This window comes from Trachurus japonicus, unplaced genomic scaffold (genome assembly GCF_045865225.1).
Source record: "Trachurus japonicus isolate A0001 unplaced genomic scaffold, Traja_1.0 AP029789.1".
NCBI lineage: Eukaryota > Metazoa > Chordata > Actinopteri > Carangiformes > Carangidae > Trachurus > Trachurus japonicus.
Window position 1 is genome coordinate 98,090 of NW_028219922.1, and position 22,669 is coordinate 120,758.

The window sequence follows — 22,669 nt, forward strand, 5'->3', positions numbered from 1 at the left end:
ATAACAGTCTCAGCTCTGCAGATCAGTGTGCGCTGCTGCCGGTGTGTTTTTAAACTTGGAGGGTTTGTTTTTTCTTCTCTAATAGGCCTATGTATTTGTGTATGAGAAACAGTGTCTCAGATGAAAAAATAAAAATAAATCAGAAGGACACTCTGACTATAACGTAATCAATCAATGTCGGAAAAGCGGAATGTTTGAAAAATAGTAAAGTGCCGCTACTCCGACAATGAAAAAAAAAAATGTCGGAATAGTGGGACGCTTAAAAAATAATGTTAATGCCGCTATTCCGACAATTAGAAGTCAATGTCGAAATAGCGGCATGTCTGAATAGCAGCATGTAACCATCGGCACGGCCGTTTCGGCTAATGCTGTGTTCAAGGCAGGCTTTTGAAACCGTAAGTTACAGCTTCAAGTCACAACTACGACTTGGTAGGGTTCCAGGTAACCCGTAGCTCGTGTTTTTACCGTCCTGTTGTCTGTGAAAGTTCCCTATAACGGCCACTCGTAACTTCCGACCCGTGAATTCGTACCAGATCGAACTGGTATGACTTCACAGGAAGGGAAAACACAAAGTACGAGTTTCCTTGAACGCACCATGAGTTAGCAGCCCCCGCCCTTGTCAGGCATCAATTGGTCCTCGTGCTACGTCACCACATTCACGCGCATCCCTTGGCTGCACACACAGCCCTTCATGCCGTTCTCTCCCCTCATTGGATAACACTTGTATCCCACAAGGAAAATTTTCTCCTCGGGTTACAGCAGAGCAGAGTGACGGAGAGACTCGTGTTTAGGCTGAAATACTTCATGTAAGTGATTGCTGACGGAAAATAGGACTATTTAGGACTTATATTAACAAAAACATTCCACTGATATCTGCTTTAATTTTCACATTCGTTGACAGCCCTAATATTATATGGTGATCATAATAATGATGAGAAAAGAAAATGCATTACCCACATTTGTGGCCTATAGCAGGATTCGAACCCAGACTGACAACAAGTTTAGTTTACTGGAGGAGCTGTCCTATCACGTGAGCTATTAATACTAACAAATGTATGTGTCTAGCGCACCCACCAACTTTTAAAAATATTTTTGGCTCACATCAGCATGACTGCATCGCAGCGGTTGCAGTTACCTCGGTCCGACCATTGTGATGCCTATATTGGACAGTCCGTCACCGTCACTACTCCCGTTTTATAGCGAAATTGTTGTAGATGACAAAAAAAAAAAAATACAGACAAAAAGGCACTTTGGCCATCAATGGGCAAAGGGGCAGGTGCTCCAGCACCCCCCTCTGCAGCAATTCGCAGTCCTCCATACATTTGCCTGGCTGCAGCCATTTCCGATTCTTTGTGAATAGGTCTTACTGAGTTAGGAGTCCTCACGAGGACTTTTAAGCTCTCCCAGACTTAGGAGCTACTTTTAGGCCTAAAATACTTTGTGAATTACTCTTACTTTAAAAAACTAGGAGTCCTAAATTTAAGACTAACACGCCCACTTTTTTTAGGAGTTGCTCCTAAATTCGGCCCTTAGGAGCTACTTTTAACCTTAAGATTCTTTGTGAATACAGCTACAGATTTGTTGGATGTCCAAGTTAGTGGATACTGGCCTGCCACCATTAACTTTTGCACGCTATTTGATGTTGCCATTTTTCATGGTTTCAGAGAAATGAAGTTGGCTGCTCCAGGGAATTCACGCCTGACATTCATTAGAATGCTAGAGGCGCAGACAAGAGAGTATGGCAGGGTGAGTTGGCTTACAGTATAGTATGTACACAATATTTAGCATAACCTCCTTTTAATTCTACATATAGTTCTAACTTTGGTTTTAATGAATCTTTCAACAGACTGGTAAATTGCGTTCAGACACTTTTTATGAAAGTTTCATGGAGTGGGTCATAAGCTCCTACAAGGTGGACAAGTTGTGTGCAGAGCAGCCGTTCACCTGCCCAGCCTGTTCTCCAGAAATGTTGGCTGTGTCCGTCGATGAAAACAGGAAGCACTACTGGTTCAAAAAGGATGGATGGTCTGTATATATTTAATGTTTTTCATTGTCCACCATGTCCATGTAACAACTATCATTTGTTACACCAGAGTGCATGTGTTAATTCTTCAGCAATGCAAACTGATATTTAAAATGATATTTCCATGTCTGTTCTGTAGCTCTGAGGAACAGGGTTACTTTGACGGTGTGCTTCTCTGCAAAGATGATGAGGTCGCTGCATTTGTAGAGGACATTCAGAAGAGAGCCAAGCATGTAAGAGTGTCTGTGTTTTGGTTAGATACATTACATTTCTTAAACCTAAAGTCCAATTTTATTGTAGGTAAGAACTACCATTGGCTACAAAATTACATGCGTATTCCAACATGACGCAAAATTACATCCATAGTTAAATTTGACATTATTAATGTGAATGTGTTCACTGTGTCCTTTTTGTAGGTGCCAGGAAAAGGGGTCTGTGGCAGGTCTCAGCTGAATGCAGCAAAAGAGACCACGACCAACAGGCGTAGCTCCAGCCTTGATGAGCAAGTATGTGGTTTAAAAGGATAGTTCAACATTTTGGCAAATTGGCCCATTGCCATAATCGCTATAGTCATAGCAGTAGGTTCGTTACCTTTAATTGTCGGTGCAAGCTATTTTTAGAACGGAGGAGCGGAGCGGCAGGCTGCTCAGGGCTATGCTATGGAGGCTAAGGGAATTTCTTGGTTTTCCTCATCAAACTCATCAAATACACAACCCAACAACTCCAAAAGGCTGTCGTGGACAAGTTGTGAGCTGCACAATCACCACGCTATGAGATAATAATGGAACGTTACGAGACGGAGCTGTTTTAGAGGGACATTCATGCAAAACCGCTGAGGCGCGTTGCGTTCAGGGACAGTTTTTCAGCAAGCAGACTCTGTATTTACCCTGTATTTACCTCGAAAACGGCTCCGTTTCGTAACGTTCCATTATTATTTCATAGCGTGGTGATTGTGCAGCTCACAACTTGTCCACGAAAGCGTTTTGGAGTTTTGGGATTTTGTATTTGATGAGTTTGATGAGGGAAACCAAGAAATTCCTTCAGCCTCCATAGCGTAGCTCTGAGCAGCTCGCCGCTCTGCTCCTCTGTTCTAAAAATAGCTTACACCGACAAATAAAGGTAACAAACCTACTGCTATGACTATATGACCAATTTGCCAAAATGTTGAACTATCCCTTTAAAGCTTTCTCTTGAAATCATATCATGTTTTGTGGTAGTATATTGCATTTCACTCTTTGCTCATTGTCTTACCCCTATAGTGATAGTTAATAGTAGGGATGCACCGATGCATCAGTCGAACATCGACATCGGCCGATGTTCGGCTCGTTAACTGCCATCGGCCATCGGCAAAAAAAGATGACATTCACCGATGGCAGTGGCCGATGTTTATGTTGGTTTAAATGCCGCATTAGCGCTGTGCTGGGAGGAACCTTTCTTTTTTCCTTTTTTGGGGGGGGAGGATATTAGTGGTGCAACGGATCATCATTGATCCGTGATCTGTTCGGATCAATATCTTCGGTTCGGCACACATGTGATCCGCGGATTGATTTTTGAAAAAAAAAGTTGTGCGCATGTTTAATAAACACACTTGTTCAGTGCAGCGTGGTCATGGCGAGCGGAAGAACAGAGGAGCTTGAACGCCCCTCGTCATTTAAATCCCCTGTATGGGCTTAATACACCGTTAGAGAGGAACTCCTCTGGTCGCTTTTTTTTTCTAACCTCGGCCTGGCCACGTGTATGTGTTTACAACGAAGCCAGCGAGAAATCAATAAATGGAGCGGTGGATTACGTAACTGTTATAAAATAAAATAAGGTTAAGATAAGATTATACTTTATTGTCAGATCAGAAATTTGTCTTGCGTCCCATGACGTCCAAGGATTCACACAAATAATAACAAAATACCAAAAACATACATTTACAAAAAAGCATAAATGTTACCCTCAAAGGTCACATTTAAAGAAAAACACAAACTACCTGTTATTGATGATGCTGAATCCATTTCTGACATTTTCAAAATTGCTGTCTAAACCGGAAGTGACCAGATTTTAACCGCCAGTGGACCGATTTTGATGGATTTCAAAATCTGGTCACCGGTTTAGACAGCCATTTTGGATTTTGAAAATTTCAGAAATGGATTCAGCATAATCAATAACCCCTAAAACCACTCCAATATTGCCCAGATCAGCCAAGTCAATTTTGTTGAAATATTGCCCATATAGGCAATTATGCTAATTTATGCTAATTATGTCAATTATGCTAATTGTCCAATATATATAAGTTAGCATCCGGCAGTTTCTGAATACTGGGGACCCATACTATCTATTTCTAACATAAAACTTTGTTGTACTCAACATTTCCGGGTACTCATTGTTGGCAAGTAGACTATTGGTGCAACACCCAGTGCTCAGTCTGTACATGAACCCTAGGGTCTACTAGCCCAAACTCTGATTTAACAGTTTGACAGACTGAGGGACAAAAGAGTTCCTCAGCCTGTTCATTCGAGCTTGTGGAACTCTAAACCTTCTGTTTGATGGCAGAAGCTGGTATTCCTCGAATAACACATGAGAGGGATCAGATGAGATATTACTTGCAAGAGACAACATTCTTTTAGTGTATGCTGCTTGAAAATGTAACTCCAAAGTTTGACCCACAATCTTTGAACAGATATGTAGCAGTCTGGTTAGTTTGGTTTTAAGTTGGACAGACAAACACATACACAAACACATTATACACATTACGTTACGCACTGGTCACCTCGGCAGAGCCGCGGCGTCTCTCCCGTGTGGACAGTAGGACAAACAAACTCTCTCTCTCTCACCCTCACCGCACGCACGCACACACATCGCGCACCCCCGCACACACACATACACGCCGGTGTTATGGCCCAACTGGTTTCTGATTTAACTGGTTACCGTACTGAACAGCTGCAGCTGTTTTGCGCTTCTGTCAGCAGATTCGTCACAAATTCACAAACATGTACAACATATTACCAGCGAGTTTCAAGCCGCAGTTCACATCTACTGCAGCGAATATGCTGCTGTGAGTGAGCACTCACAGTTACGTACCAGCCACATGAAAAAAAAATAAAGTGGAGAAAAAATAATCTTCACATACAGTGGGAGCCACATAGAAATTCCCCTGCCATGCTGCTGCCATGCTGTTCCCATGCTGTTCCCATGAGAGTTCCAGCAGAGCTCCAGCAAAGTCCCAGCAGCTGGAGTGACCCCCTCCTTTTCCTGGGTGTGACTAGTTTTTACTGGAACTCCACCCATTCAATGAAATACATGACACGACCAGGAGATGGCGCTTCTCTCACAGAACAGTACATATCGCCAGAGGCGGCATTTAAAGTGCCGCCGCTGGTGGTGAGTGGAAATTCACATAATTCATAGAACCACGAGTACATGTTTGATTTAAGAAGTGAAATTATAACAGATCTAGCTACTGGAGATGCGCTGGCCACTGTTTTATCTGAAAATAAATTGTTGTAGCTAATAATACCTACTGTCAGTTTTTTTATCACAATTTATTTACTGTGAATCTACATTTAAAGAGGAAAACTAAGGGAGTGATGAAGGCCTTTTTAAGATGTTTGTAGTTGCAGGGGTTCCAGGGTGCCATTCCGAAGGGTCGCCACTCCGAACGTTTACTTTCATATGTCGGAAAGCCGGCCTTCAATTATTTTTTAAAAAGAGCTGCCATTCCGAAGCAGAAAAAAAGTCTGCCAATCCGAAAGGTTAGGATTTAGAAATGACGGGTGGTGCAGCACAAGTCTAAAGTGTTGAGTCCGTAGCTTAGTGGTGAGCGCGCGTGCCCATGTTATGGCAAAGCAGCGTTCGATCCCCGTAGAAACCATAATACAGCTGTGCCGGATTCATTTTAGAGGTGCGGGGGCCATGGAGGTTGGGTTGTTACGGGGCATAGATTTACACTCACTGTTGGTGGCGTGCAATAGTCATATTGTAGCGTCCGGCTTCCAGACCGTCTTATGCCTACCATAACAAAAACGCTGTGTACTCGGTCTGGCTGCAGGTTTGAGCAAATAAAATGTGCCTCGCCGACTCACAAGCAGTCTCTCGGCTGGACCACGGCAAAAATAAATGAATAAATAAAAGAACCCCGTGGTCCGACCTGACGCAATGTTTAATTTGAATTTTAATAATAGAAAATTTGTTGATCTCGAAAATATTAGTAATGTAACTTTTACCATGCATTTAGTTTTTAAATTTACCATCATGGATATAGCAGAAAATCAGCCTTTGTAAAAGCCGAAATAACAGTTTATAAACACTCAGGTCTGTGGCGCAGCGGTTCACCTGCTTATTTTTGTCATTTATGTTTTAACCCCTTGGAATTCCGTAGAATTCCGTAGATTTATGTCTAGTACACCTAAAAAATTTATACCCAAAGTAAATGTGAAGCTGTGCTTGAACTGTTTGGAGGATGTGCATAATCTTGGCCTCTTTTTAAAGATAACAGTCTTACCTTTATCCCCAACTGTCAGAATTTCTCTGAGTGTAACTGGCACTGAGTAATAGGAGTTTGATCACACTGAAAAAAAATGATTTTGTGTCCGCCTGAATTATTTTCCAATAATATTTGCCTTCAAAAAGACTGTAGCATTAGGGGTGGGGACTAAAAACACAATAGAACAGCAATTTGGAGTATTACATATTCACAGTTCAAATTTGACAATGATTCTACAAAAAATGAGCATTTTACACTTGTTTTTCTAAGGATAGCACCAGGCGGCCACTAGGGGGCCAAAAGTGTTCCATTTGGAGACCCCTGCTCACCCAAGTTCTAACTTCCCATACTTTGGAAAACAGGCTGTTACTCTTGAACACTTCAACCCACAGACATGATCTTGGACTCTAATGAAAGGTTACACTTGGGGCTATCCTATCCCACATCCAGATCCCCCCTCAGCATCTTTTGACTAAATGTAACTGGAACCTAAATATATTTTTTTTCCTATAAAAACATACTTTTTACTGTGTATGCAGTTAAAAAAAAGAGTACAACAGCTGGTATGGTGTGAAATGCAATTTTTAGTGAACCACACCAAAGAACAAACAACAAATCGAACTATTTACAATTATTTACAAGGTCCAGCTACAGTTTACTTTACATGCCACTCACTGTATGAAGCTCAAATGTTGAACAGTGGCCAGCAGTGCCACACAACAAACAACAAATCAAACTATTTACAAGGTCCAGCTACAGTTTACTTTACATGCCACTCACTGTAACAGTCCCGAGCCGGGATGAAGCACAGAGGCACATCACAAGTTCTGCACTTCACCGGTGTCTTTGCGTGGCAAAGCCTGCACTTCAGACGGCCGGTGGTCCTGTGCCCCGAAATGTACACTGGCATGTGATGCGAGGCCTGTGCGGTAGAAGGTCCAGGTTCAGGTCCTGCAGCTGCTGCTCGGGTGGGAGACCCCGCCTCTGCTAGTTCCAAGGCTAACGTCTCCCTGAAAGCCTTCTGGTTGAGGGGAGTCTCCCCTTTCCCTCTTGAAAGCTCCTTGTGAAGGATGAAGGCGTTTACTATCGCAATGTCCATGAAGTGATAGAAGAAAGTCTTGTACCACTTTTGCGTCTTGTGCAAAACCTTGTAATACCCTATCAAGGCATCGGATAGGTCCACCCCTCCCATGAACCTGAAAGGACAGGGGGAAAAAAAATAGAAAAAAAGACATCAAAGTATGTACAGCACACAAATTACTACATGAAATAATTATACTTGAATAAATATCACATACTGGTTGTACTCCTTCACTGCTGGAGGAACAGGGATGGCCTTCACAGCCCACTGCCCGTCAGCCCCTTTGACCCGCCGCTGGACCGTCTCACTTCCATGGGCTGTGTGCAGTGTGGAGCACATCGTTACATCTCTGGTATCTCTCCATTGGACAAAAAGGAGAGAGTTCTCCCTTATCCAGCGGATGCTCCCTCTTGGCGACTTTGAATTCAGATTATTTATTCTTGATTTGGGAAAGCCAATTCTATTTTGTCTGATGGTCCCACATGCCCTGATGTTTTGGCTGAGGAGATCACGGAACAGCATGGGACTAGTGTAGAAATTGTCGACAAACAATTTATAGCCAGTGCCCAGGAGGTTTGGTTTGACCAGCTGCATCACCGCATCGTAGCTGAGTCCTTTCCCGCTTCTTTCTTCTGACTTTCCTTCATAAATGAAGAAGTCCCACGTATAGCCGTTTGCTGAATCAGCAAGGACGAAAAGCTTGTAACCCCAGCGCACAGGCTTGTTTTTCATGTACTGTTTTAGTACAGAGCGGGCCTTTGACGCAACCATCCGCTCATCAACCGAAATGTTTTGTGTGGGTTGGTAGTGTGTTTTGCACGCGTTCCTCAATTCGGTGTAAACAGGCTTGATCTTGTAGAGACGATCATAGGCTGCTGTTCCCCTCTTCTGATCGTTAGCAGCATCCTCTGCACTGCTGCTAAGATGCAGGGCCCGGCATATGATTAGAAATCGTTTTCCGGTCATCACTTCCTTTGGGAATGGAAGGCTGTACAGTTTCCCCTTTCTCCAATAATCAGTAAACGAACAGCACTTCACAATTCCCATGTACAGAATCATGGACATAAAACAAAACATGTCCTGTAGTGTGATGTCAGTCCATGGTGTAGATGGTGTTGAGATGTGCATTCTTCCAAATTCATTTGTGTTGTCAATTATGTGGTGTAGCATGGAGTGTGTAAAAAAAAGTTGAAAAAGCTGCAGTGCAGTGTATTGGGCAGCTTGGATGAGCTGGGGACCAGGTGGACGTAGGGGTTTGAATATGGGGGGCTTTGGGGGCTGGACGTCTTTGATATCGGTATCATTCCATGGCACAGCGGAACCATGGGCTTGACTGCTGCTGCTGCTACTGGCTCTACCTCTTCCTCTTCCTCTTCCTCTTCTTACATCTCTGGCTCTCCCTCTACCTGAGGGGCCTCTTGGATGAGTCTGGGGTTGGGGCTCCTCCTCCTCTGTGCTGCTGCTCTGCTTCTCCAGTCTTGCCTTCTTGGTTTTATCTTTTAAATCTGGGGCAGAGTCAGAGTCTTCCTCTGATGACCTATTACATAAAAAAAGAAAAAAAAGAAATGTAAATTACAAAAAAAAGAAATGTGAATTACAAAACTAAGAAACCAGTGAGTAAGCCGTAAAAAAGCTGAGTCAGGAGCACACATGAACAAAGGGTATACCAGTATATTATTTGAAACCAAAAATCTATGTTTAGCTATGGCAGAATAACATGAATCCCATTGTAATTGAGTAGAGGGTAAAACAATAAAAAGGAAAAAGAAAAAAGCACACAACGTCCACAGCTCCCCCTCCCGACTATGAACGAAAGAGAAAAAGAAAAACTCACGACTAAATCAGTCACGTCCACAGCTCCCCCTCCCCCTCCCCCCTCCCGACTATGAACGAAAGAAAAAAAGAAAAACTCACGGCTAAATCAGTCACGTCCACAGCTCCTCCTCCCCCTCCCCCCTCCCGACTATGAACGATAAATTAAAAAAAAAACTCACGGCTAAATCAGTCACGTCCACAGCTCCTCCTCCCCCTCCCCCCTCCCGACTATGAACGATAAATAAAAAAAAAACTCACGGCTAAATCAATCGCTGAACAAGAGGAAAACAAACCTCACGGCTAAGAGCAAACCCTGAACGAAAGAAAAACAAAACAAAACCAAGGGCTAACTTATTAGCTCAAAAGCCAAAATACAATGATAATAGTACAACTTACTTGTCGTTGTTGAAAGCCGGTTCTTCCTCAGCCTCGGAGTCACACGGTGAATCGCTGTCCTCCTCCGACACAAACTCACCTGCGTCGTCGCTTTCCCGACAACACAACTCCAATGCTTCGCTGGCAGTGTATTTGGTTTTCGCCATGTTTATTATTATATTATTTTACAGTAGATAAGTCCTGTCAGTCCTGATGTAGTCGATGTAGTCCTCCTGTCAAACTCTTTCGCTGTGTTTAGACGTGAATCAATCTACCCAGCAACCGGCGTATCAGTTATTGGCCAGTCGATGCGCTTTGTCATCCCTAAACCGCGCTGTGATTGGCTCAAGAATGGGGGCGGTACTTTTGGTACGCACCAGAGACTCATTGGCTATTGTGATGTAGTAGACTGGGTAAACAGTCATCTATTGGGGCAAACGAGATGTCCATCAAAAGGTTAGAGTTCAGAGATGTTTTGGTTTAGCTATGTGGCTAATATCTCCGAGCTAACTGAAGTTACAGTCCATAACATGTGGGAAATATGCGCATCCGTCGGAAAATATCTATGTTCGGTGCAGCGAAGAGTGTGTGTTAGTGGACGTAAGGCTTTGTGTGGACTAATGTTTTTTGTGGATTACTTTTACTGGACCCTTGCTGATGTAACATGACATTTTTTATTGAAGTTTCTTCTGCTACTGGAATATTATGAGGCATCATAGGTGAGTTGCATACTTTTTGGTGTTTGCGACTAGTCTGACATTAGTGTTGACTGAGCCCGCATTTATGATTGTATCGTAAAGTGGTGCACACCGTTCAAATCCCAGGAAAATTAGCTTTCTAGTGGTGTATAGCATGTGTGTGGTTACATAGACAGTGGATGCAGTGGGTGCAGTAAAACTGGGATGATACAAATTCGGGCTGCAGCGGCCCGCCGGCGGGCCGTTGGAACGTCAACGGGTTAATAATAGGAACGATGCTTAAGGTCAACACCTGCTAAGACAGACGTTTGTACTTTATGTAGCTAAATAACTTGTCTCAGTCCGTGACTGTGCTGCTTCATAGACAGCTTCACACGAGTTATTACAGTGTTTCCATTTTGTTGCTTTTGCGCGTCTCCTCTTTTTCTCACAAGAATAGAAAAGAATATCCAGGAGACTCTTGCTCGTCCTCAGGACGTGAGCGAGGGAGGATCACTGGTGGCTCAGGTTTAGAGATGCCTGTCACTGTCAGCTGCACATCTGTCAGCAGGACCGCTCAACCGCTCCACAGACACTTCACAAACTTTAGGAATAAGCTAGATGTTGATTTTGTAAACAGACAGTGAAATGTTGGAAATAAGAAGACACCATACTCTCCCTCATTAATAGCCTACCTATTGATTATTGAATAACGTAACGTCATAAAGCTGTCGCCGCTGCGTATTCCGTTGCATCACCTGCTGTGGGTTTGTAGGCTACGTCATCCCAGGTGGAACAACTGTAAAACAACTGGAATTGATCATAACTAAAGGCATATCACCAAATCGGAACTAGGCTATTAACACGTCCTAATCAGGACGATCATCTTTTCCTCGCATTTTTTCAATGTAGTAAACTTTCCCTCGCGCACCGGCAAAGCAGAAGTTGCTCTTTCTGAGATGGTGCACTTGGTCCACAGTGTTTGTGAATGAAGCCACAGGATGAGAAGGTGACGAAGGTGAAGGTGACACAGCTTGGACAATAATAAGCGGAGGGAGGACGATGGAAGCTGGAGAAGCTCCGCTCAGCTGTGCATTCACGTATAGGCACCATATGACCGGCGAGACTTGAATTGGGACTATTTACTGGGCTGCTCTACAGGCAGAGTGGCAAGATTTGATTTTAAATGAAAGATTATTCTACGTTTTCCTTTTTCATTTGATGTGGGTGGGAAAGGGGGAATTATTGAAACCGGCATATAGCGGCCTGGTGATCAGTGAGCGGTAAAGCAGGGCAGGGGTGTAAAGTACTATTTACTATATTACAATGTAGCCTACTATTCCATACATATATATATATATATATATCTGTCAGCTGATTTTCAAATAGGCTACCATGAATGGAAAGCATAACGTCCAGAACTGGATGTTTCTTATGCTTTCCATTCATATTGCATGTTATTAAGCTATATATAAATATAAATATTAATATGAGTTTGAGTTCAAGAGTCAGCTTCGCATTTGAATGCCACCATTCTTTAGCTCTGTTGCTCAGAATTGTCGGGCTGCATTTGTAAATAGGACAATGGGCCTCATTCACCAATATCTTCTTAAGAACCTTCTTAGATTCTTTCTTAAGTTGTTCTTAAGAGGTTCCTTAAGAAAACCCTACGTCAGATTCATCAACGCGTTCGTAAGCCTCAGAATTGTTCGCAGCTGTGTTCCTACTTGATGAATGCCATCTCCTCGTAAGTTGAGGGCGTGTGCCAGGTGAGTCTAATTAACATAGGATTAGCATATGTAACTGCCCCATCAATGCCCGTAAAAGGGCATGAGACTGCAGGGCCGTGTGCACACAGCACCCACAGGCACTGAGCAGAGAAGGTGAAGTGAGAAAGAAAGTTGAAATGCTCAAATGAAAATCTGGGAGGGAGCACCAGACTCCAAACATAAAAAGAACTAAAGTAGTGAAGTGGCGCTACTGTGGCAGGAATGAAACTAAGAAACAAACAAAAGGCTTATATTTAGTTTATATTTTTATATTTAGGCTATATTTAGTAGCCAGCAGTGGTTGTTATCAGAGAGACCACACTCTCACGTGTGCCATCATAAATATCATCATATTATCATATATTTAAAAAATAAAATAAAAACAGTTGTGTGTAGTGTGAACACTTAAAAAAAAAAAAAACTGATATGAATTAAGTGTCTATAATGTTTTTTTTAAGAAACTGCAATGATTTGTCAATTATTATTATTAATATATATTAAAAACATCATAAAAGATAAGAAAATAATTCTTATTCACATCATATAATATCATACAACTGCAGAACAAAAGAAAACACTATGATTGGTTATTTTTGCAGAAGTCTCAGCACTTAAAAGTGCGTAAGTATACTCCTGACTGTTCTTAGATTTTGTTAAGAACAAAATCTGGATAAGAAAACATTCATGAATGCCACAATCTTCGTAAAAACTTAGTAAGTAGGACTTAAGAACAAATTTGTTCTTAAGAACGGTTCGTGAATGAGGCCCATTGTTCTTAAATTGATTGCCTGGGTAAATAACGGTACAGTAATAAGATAAGACACTGATCCATTCCAGAACACAAAACAATTGTTTATTAAAAACATAAAATGCAACGATCAACTCAAGTCATCATTAAAAAACAAACAAACAAACTGTCATATTTTTCATGCTGCATCATGTGAAATCAGTTATCGGAAATCGGACAACAGCAGCTGCAGGTAACAGCTTAAACAAGCCTCTATGTAAACAAGTGGTCTGTCATCATGAAGAACTTACCTCTACCCTGATGTTGACTAAGAGCTGTGAGAGTCCTCCGTGTCTTCCCTAAGTTATGGGGGGTCCGCACAGCAGTTTTTGGTTGTGAATGGATAGGCTACCACTTTTGTTCGTCCAAAAAACATCCAAATACCTCCATACTGCTCGTCTGTAATGTCCCTCTGGTGTTGAATCCCCGACATGAGAAATCGTTCCGCCAGTCAGTGCACTGACAAGGAAGAGCAGTGAACTGAGACACTGGGAGTCTATATTTTAAGCTCCCAGTGGGAAATTTCAGACTAGCAGTATGGAGGTATTGGGATGTTTTTTGGTGTGTCTTTCTGGACCAAGAAAAGTGGTATCCATTGACAACCATTATTATGGACAAATCCTGCTGCGTGGACCCCCCTGTAACTCAGAGAAGGCACGGAGGACTCTGAAAACTCTCACAGCTCTTAGTCGACATGAGGGGGAGGAGATGATGAGTGACATTTTGGGGGTTCACTCAAATGTCACCACAGCATATTGGACAGCGGCCCAGTACTGCTGCAGCACTCTTTCACCCCGCTCGTACTGCCGTCGCAACCGGTGCAGCCGCTCACTGTGCCTCCTCCACTTTCGACGCTGTGGGGGTGGAGGGTCCCCATGGTCTGCTCCCGCACAGACAGCCTCTATGAGGCGCTGCTCATCCTTTAGGATGCGGATGAAGAGCCACAGGCTGGGATGGCAGCGATCAACCTTGTGGTTCCAGCGGTTATGGAAAGCTGAAATAATCATGTGTAAGAACATAATGAATGACATTGTGTCCCATAGACCACTCGCTGCACGCTTTATTAATAAATATTTTGGTTTATTTGAGGGTAACAAGCCAACTGTGAGTAGCCTCCTAAAACAGCCTCTCCTAGAAATGCATTTCACCCCCTCATCCCTGCTGTGAACGTTTGGGGTGGGCGAGAGTAGTAGTGTTGACAGACGCTACGTGAAACCTCATCCAACAAAAACAATGGGGAAACGTGACCAAAAGCGGACTGGAATAACTGGCACAAGCAGGGGAGGCAACGTACGAGCTATTAGGACAAAACTGGTGTGTGTGTGTTTGCCACCAGATTTGACCCAAGTCTCGACGCTGACACTCTCTGTGACTATTTAAAGCAGATATCAGCGATCCGGTCGTTTTGGCTAATGCTGCGTTCTGCTGATATCTGCTTTAAAAGAGAAACTGGGGTGAGGTAAAATGCCATAAGATAGAATCAGCCTACCCCTACAATGGTAGTCTGAGGTGGTTGCTTCAGGTGCCACGTGGCACAGTGCAAGCCAACTCTTTATTAATCCCAATTGTGAACCACTTCTAAGAAATGCAGCCCTATACTTCTGTTAAGGCCTGATCGAACAGTTATACAACGCAGAGGCAGATACAATGTTAGCTAGTATGCAAGTTATTACCTTCAACAAGGTTGTTGGTCCTGTTGTCAGACCTGCGCAGAAACACATTCCAGACTGCTGGTGGGAACAGCGCATTGTGGGACACATAGGTGTTCTCCATGTAGAGAATGAAATCCTGCAGGGGGGGGTAATGCCTAACCAGGCGGCGGGTTCTGTGTGATGTGGCCATCTGATTGAAATTTACCCTGACCACAGCAAGGGGGAGGTAGCCGATGGCCATTGATTTTCTGACCCATTCCTTCAGAACCCTGTCCTGCCTGTAAGGACCTGCAAAAATAGTGTAGAAAGAAAGAAAAGTTAGATATTTTTAAATTGACTTAGTTAATGGCCGGTAAGGAATGGAGATCATTCACTCATACTACTCCCTGTACAAGCCAACACAAGTGAGACAATCTATCAATCTATCAATCTATCCATCTTATCTATCTACTACATTTTACGCAATGCCAAAGCCACTGAGCTGGTAAAGACACAAGCCTAGATAAATGGCAAGTCTAAACACAAGACATAGCCGACCTCTACATTTAAATAATTATTTCTTCATAATATCAATAAATCACTCCAGATTACAAGCACTAACCTTGTAGCCCAAGTTCTTGGAGCTTCCTCCAGAGGCTCTGGCAGAAATGGAAGTAGCACCGCTGCGTCACAATACCAAGAAATTCTGCCCTCAAGGCCTGCATGGCTGCCATCTCAAAATCTGTCACCACCTTCTGTGGTCTCACCTTGTAGACACCAACAGTTTTTATTAAGTAAATGTTTTTGGTTATCAAAGAAATAGAAAAATGTACACATGCCAATCTCACACACCTGTGTCCTGTGACACGGCGCACTTTTCTCTTGATGTGCCTCAGGACTGCCCTATGTTCTCCGTGCGGCCACTCATCAAAACCATTATAAATGGAACCGCCCTCCCCAGGTAGTACCCATGTACTGTTACAAATTGGTGGTACGGGCGAGGGCAGGACTTGAAGGTCCCATCCATAAAGATCTGAAAGGGAATTTAGATATTTATTCATAGGCTTGCTATGTCAATAGACTATTTTACTATATGTTTTCATGGGACAACACTGAAGATATGACATGTTAAGTAGTCAGTGTACAGTTTGTATAACAGTGTAAATTGACTGTCCCCTCAAAATAACTCAACATACAGCCTTTAATGTCAGAACCGCTGGCAACAAGAGTACAGCCCTAAGTGAAATGTCTAAATTGTGCACAAAGTGTAATTTTTTTTTTCCCAGCACTGTGTGGTATATTGATGTGTTGATGAAAAGAAGGGATCACCGCCGACACGTCTTCACTTGCATTCAAAAAAGAAGTTTATTAACAAGAAGAAGAACAGTGTACAAAAATGCCGAATCCTGGAGTATCTCTGGCCAAAATGAGATCTCTCTCTCCTGGCCCAAAGCTCTGACCTTATATATGTTTCTAACTCCAAACACTCCACCTTCTCCAAACTAAGGAATGCAACCAATCAACAAAGACTACCTTGATCTGGACTATTTACTTTCTGGAATTTAACCTCTTGACCAAATTGATAACCTTTGGGCCCCCATAGGTCAACGGAAGAAGACACCCCTGACCTAAGGTTTCAACCTTTAGGCTAAACAAAACAATCATCAACTTTCCAACAGATCAAGTTGCTTCTAGGCAGCATCTGGAACCCATTAAGCAGAGCATCAGTTGACACATTCCTTCAGTTCAGAGAAAGCACACATAATAAGAAGAACATAAAACAATACAAGATATTTAAGCAAGAAAGTTAAGGTGTATAATACACTACATATTTCCCCCCTTCGAGGCTCGTAGAGTCTCGACACATAAAAGACAACATACAATCAAATGATTATCATAATGAAACAAACAGACACTCTTATATAATGTCTATAATGAAACAATCATTAGCAATAAAACAATTTGTGGAGTGTGAGAGCGAAAACCTGCCAGGCAGCCAATCTTCCTTAAAGTTTCCATCAAACAATCAAGACAGGAAATTCTCTCACGGTCCCTCTGCCTTAGGCAACCACTGTTTAGCACTCCAAACCAATTAGAAAAGAAGAAATTCTTAAAACTTGAATGAAACAATTCAGTAGATACATATGAAAACCTCAGACAAATAAAATCAAAACAGTGTCCAATTTCAGGCTGGTCAACCCATCGGATCCTCCATTGGACCTGTCCCTGCCTAACATTACTCTCCCTAAACGTCAAAAAGAAAGAAAACATCTGAGGCTCCAATATCCACATACTAGCAAAAACATACAGTAGTGAGTACATATCATCATGAAAGACATCACACTACAATTTTAAAAAGCATTCCATAAAAACACCAAATTACACTGCAGTTCTTCCACAGTGTCAATCTTCAATGTGGTCAAAATACTTAAGTGTCCATAATGTTCAGGGCCCTTCAATTCATTCACATTCTTCATGTTCAGATGACTGAATCTTCTCAGAACATCTGGGTCCCCGAACAGCCTGGCACTTTCACAGTGATCTCTCTCCTATATGTTCTAGGAGGGAGAGAGAAAACAAACCAGTATCTTTGCAACAGCAAATACATTTCAAACATCAAATGCACATAAACACATAAATCCCTATATTTTTACTAAATCAGTTATGCAATTGTATCCACAGACTTCTCATCCATTATCCAAGCAGAAGTCCCCTCCTGCTCATGACATCTCTTCACAAAAATGTGGCAAAAACCTTGCAAAATTTTGACGAAAACTTGATTAACTTGGCAAGTGACTGAGCATCCACCTGGTTATAACCCAATCAGTCTATTTAAGCAAATAAAATCCATACTATAACCTCCCCCCTTGCAACATGGGCCAACCCATGTGCTTCTTGAATCGTCAGACCTAAAAGGGCTGAGAGCACTATTATCAATCCTTCATGATTCTCCAAAGACCAATAGAATCTTAAGTGTCACCTCTACCTATCCACAACTATTTCTTTATTTCAAGAACAGCTTCCTTTTTGTAATTATCTCAACTTTTTAAGGTAACCATACAACTTCACACTGTGTAAATTAAGCTTTTTGAATATACTGTATGTTACTGCAATAAGTATAGTAAGCTTGCTAAATTTCTAATTTGTCCTTGTATTATTTAATTATACATTTTACACTGGAACTTTAAGAGGCAGCAGCCTCACACTTTGACTCAAATTGGGCTGTTGACCTGAGTGAGGACTGGAGACACACAATTTTCTTACCATGCCATGTTCTGTCCTATTTCATTTTATTATGAGAAAGCCACCTTTGTGGATAATTGAGTGAGACTTATAGAATAAGATATTCTTTTTTTTTTTCCCCAACAGTAAACCAACTAATCAACATTTACCAAAACAATGAGTTTAAACATACTAAGAAATATTTCTTATGCAGGCCTACGTTTCATTTTATTACACTAGGGCAATAACAATAATTCTTAACTATAAAAAGGAAAAGATGGAGAATGACAAAAAACAACTGTTTAGACTTCACATTTCTGCTCATACTACATGTTACTGCCAAAGCAGTGCAATTTTACTTTCTTTACTTTAGCATCTGATGCATGTCAGTTTGGTCAATAAATGCTAAACTACAACTTATGAATCCTATGAGGTTTCATTACTATCAACAAAAATCAAAACAATACAACACATGAGTGTTGAGGAGTGGCTGTTCAACACTGCAACATTAACCTCATTCAGACAAGTATAAGTCAAAATATGTCCTTATCCTGATGTTGATATTTTCTCCTGCACTTCCTAAATGTTTACATCTTGTTTTAATAATATGCCAGGCAATGCAATGGACAGTTGAGACATAAAAGGAGAACAAATTAACTGGTTTTAACGCTAGTGTCATCACAGAACACAAAACATCTCTTCTCAAAAGTACAGATAGGTATAGGCTCCTGATACCAGTATAGGTATTGTAGTTTTTTTTATTTTTGTAGCAGAGCTCAATTGATTTTGTAAGAGGTACCAACTAACACCTCCCTTTCAAATTTTCTGAGCATCCCTAAAATCCTAGCTGCGGACCCCTGAAAGGGTTCAACAGTCCTCGGAATGTCATTACCTGACCTCTGAAGCCTCCTCTTGTGATTCCTCTGAAATTCCCTCTGAAATTTCCTCCTCCTAGTTTATTACACTCACGAGCAAAATGACCAACCAGTCCACAATTATAACACACTTCAGGACTTTGTTGAAAATTTGGATTAAAGTTTCCTCTTGCTCTCCCTACATTTCCTTGACCTCTTCCTCTCCATGCCTGCTGCTGCAGACCAAAGGTCGGCTGTGCATTATAAACAAAAGGTACCGCTGCACAAGGCTGTTTTGGCTGGAACTGATTTAGCTGTGGCTGCAGATGTGGCTGTGACTGTGGCATGGGCTGATTTATCTCAGATTGGTTCTGCATAACTACCGCCTGCTTCTTCTCCTTCTTCAGTTGAATCTGATTTAACTGTCTAAGGATCTCCTGATCTTGGTCCCTCTGTTCATGCTCTTTCTTTCTATACAGCTCTACTTGGTATGCTATGTGATCTGTATAAACACTCTTTATCATGCTCCCTAAACCAACCACTTCTGCTAACTTACTCCTCACTGACAGAGGCAACCCCTTCTGAATCTTAGCTCGCAAGATTGATTGCTCCATCTGACTGTCATCCGGATCATGTCCTGTAACATTTCTCCATACCTGATGAGCTCTTGACACATAAGATCTCGGATTTTCTTCTTGTCCTAATGGTTCAACATGAATACTATCAGGGTGTACATTTGTTGGAAATGTATCTCTTAACACTCTATACACTCGACCTTTATTTGATGCAAACAGTTCTAAATCATGCACAGCAGACCCCACATATCGATTATATCCAGCTTTCTGTAAAATCTCTTCCATGGCTGGAACCCCAATAATATTTACCAGAAGTCTCTTAAAGTCTCCCATGGTAGGCTTTGTTTCCACCATAATCTCCTTCAACTTTAAAATCCAAGGATGTGCTCCATCTTGAAGAATGGGTAATTGCTCAAATAAATCTGGCATAACTGTATCATCCCAAGATTTATACACCAGATTCTGTCCTCTGATAACCACTGGACAGATCTTATCAAACTTATCTTCCTTCCTTGCTGATTTTTGGGAGGCTTTTTTCAATAACTTTTTCTTTTGCATTTGCAAGTCCTGTAATTGTTCCTGTAATAATCTCCGGCCTTTTGGTGTGGTGTATTGGTCCAAATATTTAAGGCATTGATCTATACTTTTATCAATCCTACTTAAAGTTTGTCGTCTCTCTTCTTCTTCCCTAGAAACATGTTTTGTCTTGGCATGCCTTCTTGAAAATGAAGGACTCTCATTATCCAAATCTCCATTACTATCCCTATTCTCATTTTCATCTTTGCTTTCCCTTTCACTTCCTTCTCTTAAATCCTTCTCCCTCTCTACTCCACCTCTTCTTCTTTCTGCACTAGCCAATAACCTTCTAACTGCTGAATCATATCCTCCCACAGCTTTTTCCTCATCACTCTGATCTTCGACCTCCTCCTGACTAATTACTGGGAGCTGAGGATACATTTCCCTAAACTCCTCCTCCTTCTCATAAGGTGAGGGTCTCTGTACTGGGACCAAATGTGAGAGGAGTATATCAATCTCTGCCATCAACTTTTCTACTTTCTTAACATTCTTTTCTACTTCCTCTACAACTTTCTCTACAACTTTCCCATAACCTTCATCCATTTTTGACCCTAGCTCTTTTCAAGCAACTGGAGAATATCAAGCTCTATTTTTCTCTTCTCTTTATATTTTTCACCTTTTTATTTTTTCGATCACTTTATGTGGACACCAACAACTGTATTATTTTGATTAATAATTTAGGATTATTCTTCTAGTTCAACAGGAGTATGTACTTCTGGATTGTTTACATCTATTTTATCATTACCATGGCTCCCATTTATTCTTGTGCTTAACTTTAACTTAACTAATTAAATATTATTTAGTTTATTTATATTGATTAATTCATTTATAACCTCTGTATTGCCAAGATCAGCAAAAGAAAGATGAAACAAATAACTTCAAAGGAATTCAAAATCTTAGAAATATTAGAAAAATGACAACCTCACACAATCTATCATATCTATCAAATTGCAAGAATAAAATTCCCCAACTCAACATTAATTAACCTTTATTGATTGATCAGTCCTTTGCCAAGTCTTCCTTCTAATTAACTACAACATATGTATGATGCATGTACTGTAGATGTGTGTACTAAATGTAAATGAGTGTACTATTATCAATCAAGCTAAATATGCATCAACAATGTCAGAAAGAGTCTGTGGATAAAATCACACTGGCCTTTATCACTGGATCCAGATGCATGCGCTGTCGTCTGCAAGCCTCAATCCTTGTGATCCAAGCCAGCTGTCCTCTGTCCGCCTCTAGATACACCTCTTAAACTCTGGTCTCCTCCTTGAACTCTCGCTCCATGAAGGGAAGACAGACAAATAGTTCAGTGTTTTATAAAATCACTAGATACACAAAACACATTCCTACTGCAAGTTTTTCCTTTCTTTCAAAAATTCTGTATTATAACTTTAGAACGTTATAATTTTCATAAAAACATTCTCACTTTAAATAAGTGTTTTCCCAAAATTAATCAGGCTTTATCAAAAAATTCTCCACCACACAAAAAGTTACTCTTCCGAGGTTCATAAGTTTCTTATGGATTTATTTTCCCAAAGGTCCCCTTAAATAGAGGCTCATAGCAAGTTAATCACAAAGTCCCCTTAGAAGATTCTTATGGTTTATTTCATATTAAACGTCCTTTAAAGGTTCATAAACATCCTTCTCAGGCTCATATTTGTTAAAACTTAAAGAATATATAATTATATATATAATATAACATATTATAACTTACTCAAACGTCTTATTCTTATACGTTATTCACTCTTATACCTTATTCAACATACACTCTATCATATCAATTACTCATAAACTTTATTCACAAAAGAAAACCAATCTTCACACACACACACACACAAAAATGGGGATTTAACAAACAAACACAAAACAAGTGATCACATATGTATTAAAACTTCTTTCTAACTCTTTATTCTAACTTTATTTTTACTCTTAATAAACCCCCCTTTAACCTTATTTCTTTTAATATCCCAAAATGTCCCTCTATTTTACCTCTTTTTACTCAAAAAATCCCTCTATTCAAATCCTTACCCCCCTTTAATCCTTACTTTTTATATACCCCCCTTTAATCCTTACTTTTTATATACCCCCCTTTAATCCTTACTTTTTATATACCCCCCTGTAACTTTCCCTCTATTGAAATCTTTACCCACCTTTAACTTTACTCATCCTGACCCCCCTTAACCTTAAGTACCCCCCAACAACCTTTAGTACCCCCCAAAAACCTTTATTCCAAATTCCCTATACCCCCCTTTTTGCGATGCTTGCAACGCAAACAAAAACCAAAAACCAAAAACGAAAGACCAAAAACCCCCCTAATTTAGAAAAATTTAGAACGATAAACAGCTTCTAATCATCAAAGCAACAATCACCCACACAAAGATTCTTTAACGGTGTGACCCAACAGCAAACAGACAACAGCTCCAACAGACAGACCAGCACATAATATTGTGAAAAACTCACACTTTCCAGAAGCCCAGATCGATGCAGGAGCCGGCTGGCTAAAGCTGAAGAAAAACTGAAGAGCCACAAACACGTCCAAGTTCGTGACGCCAAAATTGTGGTATATTGATGTGTTGATGAAAAGAAGGGATCACCGCCGACACGTCTTCACTTGCATTCAAAAAAGAAGTTTATTAACAAGAAGAAGAACAGTGTACAAAAATGCCGAATCCTGGAGTATCTCTGGCCAAAATGAGATCTCTCTCTCCTGGCCCAAAGCTCTGACCTTATATATGTTTCTAACTCCAAACACTCCACCTTCTCCAAACTAAGGAATGCAACCAATCAACAAAGACTACCTTGATCTGGAC

The 22,669-nt window shown here is 41.1% G+C and overlaps 2 protein-coding genes across 2 annotated transcripts; one reads left to right on the plus strand and one right to left on the minus strand.

Moving 5' to 3' along the window:
* The first annotated feature begins 1,661 nt into the window (after window positions 1–1,661).
* Window positions 1,662–6,062, plus strand: LOC146960955 (uncharacterized). Its single transcript, XM_085771900.1, has 5 exons — window positions 1,662–1,746; window positions 1,847–2,025; window positions 2,163–2,256; window positions 2,440–2,529; window positions 6,057–6,062. The coding sequence occupies exons 1-5, from the start codon at window positions 1,669–1,671 to the stop codon at window positions 6,060–6,062; spliced, it is 447 nt and encodes a 148-aa protein (XP_085628026.1). The 5' UTR covers window positions 1,662–1,668.
* Window positions 6,063–13,726: 7,664 nt separating this feature from the next.
* LOC146960956 (uncharacterized) lies at window positions 13,727–20,362 on the minus strand. The gene is made up of 4 exons (XM_085771902.1): window positions 19,086–20,362; window positions 15,249–15,393; window positions 14,669–14,935; window positions 13,727–13,989 (listed from the first exon to the last, which is right to left on the minus strand). Exons 1-4 carry the CDS (start codon window positions 20,316–20,318, stop codon window positions 13,727–13,729), a joined length of 1,908 nt encoding a protein of 635 aa, XP_085628028.1. The 5' UTR covers window positions 20,319–20,362.
* Window positions 20,363–22,669: the final 2,307 nt, after the last annotated feature.